The 10,000-nt window shown below is 37.0% G+C and overlaps 1 protein-coding gene across 7 annotated transcripts in view; it reads left to right on the forward strand.

The window, feature by feature from the left end:
- Positions 1–10,000, forward strand: part of EBF3 (EBF transcription factor 3) — a 131,903-nt gene that overhangs the window by 118,476 nt on the left and 3,427 nt on the right. For 3 of the 7 annotated variants that reach the window (XM_075131001.1, XM_075131002.1, XM_075131003.1), the window contains exons 12-15: positions 869–934; positions 1,628–1,805; positions 3,075–3,263; positions 3,678–3,875. In XM_075131001.1, the coding sequence (XP_074987102.1) occupies positions 869–934; positions 1,628–1,805; positions 3,075–3,263; positions 3,678–3,875 (631 nt within the window). Of the gene's footprint in view, positions 1–868; positions 935–1,627; positions 1,806–3,074; positions 3,264–3,677; positions 3,876–8,603 lie in introns of all 7 variants that reach the window. The other 4 variants (XM_075131004.1, XM_075131005.1, XM_075131006.1 and 1 more) reach the window with 2 other exon arrangements.

The following is a 10,000-nucleotide window of genomic DNA, read 5'->3' on the forward strand; positions in this document are numbered from 1 at the left end:
AGGTAAAAAATAAAAATTTAAGTCCATTTGTATTTAAAATTAACTAAACGATGGACTAATCCTTGCAATCATAAAACTGGAGGTAGGCATGCAGACAGGGATAAGACAAAATTCAGTGCATCCATGCCCCCAGGCACAAGTACTCAACACTCTCTGAATGTGAAGTCATTTATGAAGTCCTTTACAACATGCAGTCAAAGAGGTTAATTGAAAAATTTCTTAATGTCATTATGAAAGAACTAGATTAACCCAAGTTAATTCACTTTATTGTTCAAAATAAAGAGGAATAAGCATTGAACTCACTTGCAAATTTGGGGCATGAATTAGGGGTGAGATGTTGTCTTTAAGGACTCTGCCAGTTTAATTAAGATATGGAAAATTACTTATTGTTCTTCACCACTAAAGTGCTAGGAATTAACAGCCAAATGTGATGCCTGTGCCTTTCATATCTCTGCCATGTGTTTGTTTGTTTAATACCCATAAGACTACATCATTAAACCTCAAGCACTGATTTCACTAATTCAGCACTGGCTCTACATGCTACAGCAGCAAACACCTTTTCTAGTCAATCATAATTGAACAGCTGGATGTAAAATGCAATATTATTTTTAGGCTCATATCTAGCTTTGATTTGAAACCACAAACAATATTTTCCTCCAAAACAAAATACCTTCCTATCTTTGTAATACCACCATTAAATATAACAATAGCATCAGGATATTGTGTGATATATTTTGCCCAGTTTATCAGTTCCTCATACAGTTTCCCTGTAAATTTGTAACGTTATTTATCTTTTCTGGTTGGTTTTTTGTTTTTAAATAATGGCTATTTTTTGAAAAATATAAAATAATTTGCTTTGTTTCTATAGGAAGTATTACTTAAAAGAGCTGCTGACCTTGTTGAAGCCCTATATGGAATGCCCCACAACAACCAGGTAGGTCACCAGTGCTTTTTTATATGCATGCATACATATGTAAATCAGTACCTTGTATTTGCAAAGTTGGCAAAATATCAACACATTCTTTTTGTACACAGTGTAGATGTGCCAGCCACCTTGAGGGCAGTCTGATACGATGCAGTGCTCCAAGGGAAATGCTTCATCTTCGCATTTTCTTCTTACAGCTAGTTTTCCTATCCAAAATGACAATTAAGTGTAAGGTGCCAAAAACATAAGCAATCATTAAGACAAGAGAATAACCTTGAACTTGGTCCAAAATATACAGTGACTAATGGGAAATCCTAAGTAAATCTGCTAAGCAGAGCGGATAAAACATACTGTATTTTGCAAACTAATGGAAAAACACTGCTGCAGTCTCCAAATAAAGTATATTTTTACAATTTTCACATGAGTAACAGCACTAGACCAAATTTTTATATTAACTTCTTCACTGCTTTATATTGATTATGCTGATAGGAAAGCGTACATAACTTCAGTAACCAGGAGGAAGAATAAAAAGTTCAATCACAGCCACAGAAACAAATATCAAATCCCCACATCCACCATAATTTTACCATAATCTCTACCATTAATGATAATGTTATTCCAAATTAGGGCATTTCATAGGGTATCTGGTACCATAAACAAGTACACTACATGTTAACAATTAATTCTTTTACTGTTTTGTAGGAAATAATCCTGAAACGAGCAGCTGACATTGCTGAAGCATTATACAGTGTGCCACGCAATCACAACCAGATTCCTACTCTTGCCAACACTCCAGCTCACACTGGCATGATGGGAGTGAACTCATTTAGCAGCCAGCTAGCAGTTAATGTTTCAGAAACATCACAAGCTAATGACCAAGGTATGTGGGATTTCAAGAGTTAATCCTTCATGTTGTTGACTGTTCTTAGACAATGTCTATTAATACTGGCTGATGCCATCACTATGCTCTATCTTCCTCCCCCTCCCTTTAGTCCGATCTTTGATCGTGTAATGGAGTGCAGTCTTTAAATTCCAGATAACACTTAATTCTTCCCTTTCTTTGGTTTTCTTTTCTCATGAAGCATCTCCAATGAAAAGATTTATGCAAAATGCAGAAATATATGACAGCACTTGATTAACATTAGATATGAAATGTGTATATATACACATAAGATATCTATACTGTATATTACAAAGCAACTATGTCTGGATATCCTCCAAATGTTTATTCAGCATTTACACAGACAAATCTAAATTGCCCACACTGATCTTTTTAGATGTTTTTATAAATGTAAGCACATTTTATATAAATGTAGGTATGTAATATATAAAAATACAATCCTTGTAACTTAATTTAAATTTTCTAACTTAACATACATATAGCAAACTGCATTTTAAATTAAGTTTTATACTAATGAAAGGAGTAAAACCAGCTTCCTAAGTATGTTCAAAACCATATATTTTTGCTTACAACATAATTATAAATTGATTGCACAGATGAGAATAAATTCATGCTAATCTTCTGTGATTTGAAATCCCGATTCTGCTTGGTCTCCTCTTACAAAAGAATGGGTCTTTTAATCCACTTCCAAGCTATAAATCTCGTAAACATTCTCCACCTTGATTCTGGGTTAGTCTTCACAGAAACATGCACCTTTATGAAAGTACTAGCTTATTGTTAGTATAAAAATATCAATCATAAAAATGAAGACCCCAAAACAGCCTTTTAAAGTTAAATCACTGCAACAAACAAGTTTTTTCCTGTCAGCTATGGCATTTGAAGGTCTGTAGAGGCTGAAAGTTCATCCAGTATGTTGGTACAAACCGGGAATCAAGCCTGTTGATAATTGCTACTAAAGACAAATGTGAAGGAAACTGACACGCTTGGATCGAAGAGAGCTTTTGTTGGCTGTCTTTGCTAGGAGGAGAGACAACATAGAGTGCTCGCAGATGATTTAAGTAAGGTTGGCATGATAAGGTTATCTTAAACTGCAAGAGTTGATAGGGCAGTAACAGACAACTTAGAGCAAAGCTGTGCAATCAATTAAAACCTGTAATATATGATGCATGAGGAAACCCCCCCAGCCCTCTAAGTTTATATTATAAATAATAACATTATTTTTTTGGGGTGGGGGGTTTTCTAACACAGTAGGTTACAGTCGCAACACAAGCAGTGTTTCCCCGCGAGGATATGTTCCAAGCAGTACTCCTCAGCAGTCCAATTACAACACAGTCAGCAATAGCATGAATGGATATGGCAATGCCGGCATGCCCAATCTAGGTGTACCAGGTTCCCCTGGATTTCTTAATGGCTCCTCAGCTAACTCTCCTTATGGCAGTAAGTGTCTATTTTTGGTAACACATCATCATATAGATTCATGTTTATTACAAAATCAGATACTTGCATTGTTTTGATTTTTATAATGTGAGCTACTGGATAAAAGGAGGGGTGACTCTGGAGGCTGGACGTAAAAATGAATATAGTAAATTGATCTTTATTTGCCATAATACGGTCTCAGAGACAAAAAATCGGACTGCACAATTTGTAACAAAAGTCCAACACAAAAGAGTTTGCCTGTTATCCAGAGAGTGGCCAAGCCAAGGCATTTCGTTATTTTTATTTTTACATATTATATATATATTTATATATATATTTCCAATATTTGAAGAGGCAAGGCCCTATCACTCTCTTTTTCCATGTTTGCCATGAAAAACCTCAATCTGAGTCCTGATTATTTTTGCTTTATTGCAGTAGTGCCGTCAAGCCCTACCATGGCAGCCTCTTCGGTCACCCTCCCTTCAAACTGTAGCAGTACACACGGCATTTTCTCATTCTCACCTGCCAATGTCATCTCTGCAGTGAAACAAAAGAGCGCCTTTGCTCCAGTTGTCAGGCCCCAAGCCTCTCCTCCACCATCTTGCACCAGTGCAAATGGAAATGGACTTCAAGGTGAGCTGGATCTCTCATTTTTTTGTGTATTGCAGGCTTTTTAGTGCATACACTAAAACTCCATAATCATGTCTTTTTGGAGAGCAGGGCCTTTTGGCCTAAACTGAAATTAGAAAGGATAACATTCTTAGTTTTCTGGTTCTGCAATATAAATGCAAGAATGTCATACTAAAAACAGTAGCACAGAAATATGCTAAAATTTGAAGCAAATCCTAGTTTGATTTTAATTCTTGCATTAAGGGATATAGTAGCTGCTTTCCTGGCATTTTCCCTTTAGGTTTCATACATTAAACTTTAAACTAAAGACACATCTCTGGATGCTCCTTACAGATCATGTACACTCCTTGCATTTCTTTATACATTCTCTGCATACATTTTTGATGAACATTTTTAACTGTAGTATTACAGAATATATATTTCCCCGTTTTTACACATGATGTAATTGTTATTTTAAAATATGTCAAAAAATGAAAACTGGTTGAAATTGTTGCTCAATGGGCTGACCTTCCCTGGTATTGACTAACCAGATTTAACCAATTTGCACATCTTGTTGGGCTTTATGGGCCCATTATTGCCATGTTAAACTAGATACAGGACTTGGGGAAAAATGAAAGGTTTTAATTAAAACAGGCAACTCTGAGCTTCTGCTTTTTTGTTTGTGTGATTTTGTATGGGCATTATCATGGGCATTTTTATAAATCAATTGCAGAATTCACTTGGTCACCTAATGGCATTGGGGCAGAATTATGGTGCAATGCAAATTTATAAGAGGAATAAGGGAGGGATAGCTCAGTGGTTTGAGCATTGGCCTGCTAAACCCAGGGTTGTGAGTTCAATCCTTGAGGGGGCCATTTAGGGATCTGGGGTAAAAATTGGGGATTGGTCCTGCTTTGAGCAGGGGGTTGGATGAGATGATCTCCTGAGGTCCCTTCCAACCCTGATATTCTATGATTCTATCCACAAAGGGGTTTCCCTTTTTATGACATTTCTCCAAGAATGGATGATAAGTAATGCCCGATTAATTTGAACAGCTCAAAAGGGTTAGTTGCCTACCTGGCTCCACTATAGGGCCCAATTCTGAGCTGTCCTGAATTGAAACACTTCACCTCCCACTGAAGTCAGATGGGATTGATTGCAGGCATTGAAACCTCCCAGGTTTAGACCCACATTTCTCAACAAAAATTGAGAACATTATTGTTTACATTGCAATAGTGCCCACAGTATACCAGGCACTTTCCAAACACAGATGAAGACACTGGCCATGGTTTTCAAAAGTGATTAGTGATTCTGCATTCCTTAATTTCTGGGTGTCCAACTTGAAGCATTTTAATGGGGCCAATTTGCAAATATGCCTGCTCACTGAAAATCAAGATCCTTAGGGTTTCAAGTTGAGCGCTCCCAAAATCGAGGCACCTAAATCACTTGTGATTTCTGAAAATCTTGGCCACCATCACTGCGCCAAAGAGCAGACAATCTAAGTGCTGACCTGCAGTTGGATCCAGGCAGGCCTAAGGGTTCATTCATATAGATCTAATTGCATAAAAGAACAACAGTTAGAGTAACAATTAATGGCACAGTAAATCTTTACTGTGTCAAAAGTAAATAAAAAAACTATGCCAGGTAGAACCCATATTCTTGTAAAAGTGCCATCCACTTTTAAGATCATCCAAACCCTTTCCGCCGCTCCCCCCCCCGGCCCCAACAAACCCCACCATCATTCCAAGTAAAACTTAGGAACCAAATGAAAATAAATTATGATACACAGAAAACACAGCGTATTATATTTGGGCAGCTATCTTGTATGCGGTATTTATTTATATATATATTTCCACATGAGTCTGTCAACATCCATTAAGCTGGATAATAAAATCAGTTGAAAATGCATATTAAAATGATCAAAATGTACATAATGACAATAAGAGCGCCTCCCCACTGAACACTCACCAACAAAAAAAAACCCCAAAACACCACAAAGGCTGGATTTTCAAAAGTATTTAAGCGACTAAAAATACAGATAAGCATCTAGTGGAATTTCCAAAAGCCCTAAGCAAGTTAGGCACCTAACTTCCACTAGACACCGATATTTATTTTTAGGCACATAAATAATTTCAAAAATCTGGCCCCAAGTAACTACATATGTCTGGCAGCAACGTATTCTGGTTTTGTCAAACCAAAGAGAGAAGCAAACTCCTGAGTTGAAGGCTAACAACACATGGGTGTGAAATTCATCCCACTCCAGGGAGCCAGTCAAGGTCCATGCACCATTTACATCCCACATAAACCCTATTTTGAGGACTTAAACAGGATTTAAGAAGAGCCTAAGCATTGTGATATCACTCTGCATCCAATGTGAATGTCCTACTCCTACCACAAGACTTTAAGGACTTTCCATTTATGTGTCCCAGCTTGATTTTAACTGTCACACAAATAAATACTAACACACAAATAAAGAGAGGGGCTCTACAATATCCAGCATACAAACTGTAGAGGCACTCACAGTTCAAAATCAGCATCTTGAATTGAAATGTACCAAAAATGAATGGGAAGCGAGTGCACTCTCTGAACTGTCATATGTGCTTCCCTAATCAAACACCAAAAGGGCTTTTGCATGAAGGATTATTTGGAGAATTTCTCCTTTTTTTCAAACAGTCAAAGTCATTTATTGACACTGAGTCAATTTCTGAAGTGTGTTAATAAGTATCTTGTTAATATCATACACACAACTAGAGAGTTTTCTGATCAGCAAATTTTATAAACTGAAATAAAATAAGAAATTGGGCAGCTGCCATTTGCAGCAGTTGAAGTTCTGGAGTGATCTTCAAGCCCTAGCTGGAGTGTGCTTATATCATTGAATCTGGAGGTGAAAGAAGCATAAATAATGGGTGACATCTCGGCATCATTAGGAATGGTCACACCTATGTAGTCAAGAAAAGACAGAAATAAGAACTCTTGTTCACAGATGTTTATCTGAAGATCCAGAAGCAGTCAGAGGTCTAATAGATTTTGGACCTGAATTATAAAAGATGATACTCCCCTTTAGTTAAAGGGGCAGATATCACTATTTGTCATATTTGTTTCCCCCTGCATAGCCTCTTGTCCGGATTAAGACTCAACCAGCTAGCTCTCATCCAGTGCTAGGAAACCTGATTGATTGTACTGTCCAGGTCCAAAGAAGTCTGAGAGGTAGCGCAAAAGGTCACCAGCATACCAACGTCATTGTAACACAAATTGTCTCATGGCCTCCCCTTGAGGCCTTGTACACACATTGAACAGAAGAGGTCACAGAATTGAGCCCTGCAATATCCCACACAATACACCCCTTAGTACAAATGAGTAATGGCATTGTAGGGTTCACTAGGGTTTATTGTGGCCCTTGCTGTTAGGCAATCCAGTTACTGGATTTGGCTGAATGTGAGAAAATAATACTTTGCTCGGCACATCTGTAATGACTTGGGGGGAGAGACAAAATGGTTTAAAACCATCTTTCTTCTCTCCATATCCAGCTGAAATTTCAGCCCCCAACATAAGCATCATTAGGGCTGCTCCAAGCTCCTTTGCCTTTTAATGGTCACTCCTATTTCCATTCCACTTTCCCCAGTGCTTTCATTCATCATCTGCCAAGGTACATCTTATTTAGGATCAGATTCTATAAACGGTTATTCTCAGAGTAAGTTGTTTGTTTAACCTCAATTGGACTACTACTATGAGTAAGAACTACTCATGTGAGTAAGGGTCTATAAGATTGGGGCCCTGGGCCCTGATCCTACACACATTTATGTACATGCTTCATTTTAGGCATGTGAGTAATCCTGTCAACTTTATATGACTTCAGTAGGACAACTTACATTCATAAAATTTAGGCATGTGCATAAGTCTTTGCAAGATCAGAGCTTTAGATTGTAGGTTCTTTGGGGCAGAAGCCTTCTCCCCTCCCCCCATAAGCACAATACTTATTTATGCTGCTGCAAATTATTTTTTAGCAAGAAAGCTCTGGCCAGCTGTGGACTCAGAAATGCAAAATGTATTTAAGACTTGATTTTCTAATATAATCTATAGTTTGTAGATGGTGAAAGATATTTCACATTGGTTCAATATATGATTGCAATGCAGAGCAAAACATATTCAACAGTCTTTTTAAAATTAGAATGATTATTTGCCTGGCAATAAAAATTACTATTATTTATTATTTACGTTACCATAGTACCTAGGAGCCATAGTCATGAACCAGGACTGTTAGGTGCTGTACAAATACACAACAAAAAGACAAATCATAAGCTCCTTGCTGAACAGACTAAGTAAATTCTTCTTTGGAAAGAGATTTGATCTCAGTTTGTATGACCAGCAGCCTGATAGTACAATCCTGAGAGAATTCACTCTTTGGAGAGTATATTGAGGGAAACGTAAAGGTAACCAATTTTATTCTGTGCACAAATAGTATTAGTTTAATTATGCACCAGAAGGCCACAGCTGACCAAAACTTCTAAGTGGGACAAAAAAATTTCATCACATTTAACAATATTTGTTGTTAAAAAAATACAATTTAGAATTTTTCCAGAAAATGCAATTATGCAGTAGATAACCCAAATTCCTGCACTGTATGACCTATACTTGCACATAGTTAGGAGTTACAAAAAATTAGTATCAGTTTGTTGTGTTCATTACTAATATATTTATGCACACAACTTCTGAAAAAAAATTGGATTTCCCCTCTTAAATTATACTTTTCAGAATTCTATTTTGGAAGAGAGAAACAGGTAGAGTCAAGGACCAATGGAGGACATATGACTTGGCAGTACTTTCTTGTTGCTTCTTCAGTATCACCTTGAGACAGAACAAGATGGCATCTCCATAATGATTCTGAATATATATAGGCCCAGATTCTCTCCTACGTTGAAACCTATTCGGCACAGAAGAGAAGGATGGCTCTCAACTACCAGATTCTCTGGGCCAGTCTGTGATGGTTCTGGCCTTAGGCTGTTCTAACCTGTGTGAGCTGAGAGTGATTCCCAAGGAGACCGTATGTCAACTGGAGAAAATGAAGCATGCTACACTCTGATCAAGCCCCGTACCTGCCTCCTGCCCTGGGGCAGCATAGAGATGTGACATGGGTTAGCTGTGCCAGCTCTACACCAACTGAAAGCTCTGCCTCACCAGGGGCATTCACACCTGGCAAGATCTGGCTACCATGCAAGACCTTTGTGTTGCCGGAATGGCATAAAGGGCCCAGAATGCAAGAGAATCTGGCGTGTAAATTCAGCTGTAAACCTGTGACTAGCCTTTCCATGTACAAGACAGACATATAGTTTGCTTCTACCTGCATGTTTGCGTAACCTAGCCTAATACAACTATGGAATGCAGCATATTTAATGGAAATTTTATATATAAAATATAGATGATTTCTCTGCCAGCATACATATTTTTATATTACTCAAATCCTTACATTGTTATATTAAGCTAATATGATATGGCATCTTTTGGAGTCCAGTTTTTACATACCAGATAAACAAGTTTAAAAAAATGTTAATTTTGAGACTTATTTCATAAATCTGACTGGGAAAAACATGAACAGAATCTAAATTTAAAATCTGTTTACAAAATGTGGCTCTTAAGATGTAGTCCAGAGTTTTAAAGGGGCTTGAGTTTATAAGATAAGGTAGTACAGCCGCCTTCAGGGTACATCAAACCAAAATACTTGGAGCTCAAATCATATAGTTACAACAATTTCACTCTTTTACACTGTGATGATAATCGTTTTAAAAGATTATATTACATAAGAAATGTGTACACACACAAGTCTTCCAAACCATAAAGTTGTAATGATTAATCTGAAATAAATTAATATTGTTGAAATTAATGAACTGAGAAATTGAAGTCACATCACTACATGAACAAATTTATTAATATCTGTTGTACATAAATTAATGAGAAATTTCATTCTGACAAAAATTAAACAAAACTAAAGTTAAAACAGTCTGAATTATATTCCTATCAAGGAGTTAACTAAAAAGCAGCAATAGATTTTGGCATCTCAGTGCATAAGTGTTAAAAAATGAGCTAGCTAGTCAAGGATATTAATCTCATGCTTGTTTATAGCACTTGTTCTAAAGATGCCAAAGCAGGTGTAC

This window comes from Caretta caretta, chromosome 7, assembly GCF_965140235.1.
Source record: "Caretta caretta isolate rCarCar2 chromosome 7, rCarCar1.hap1, whole genome shotgun sequence".
Classification (NCBI taxonomy): Eukaryota; Metazoa; Chordata; order Testudines; family Cheloniidae; genus Caretta; species Caretta caretta.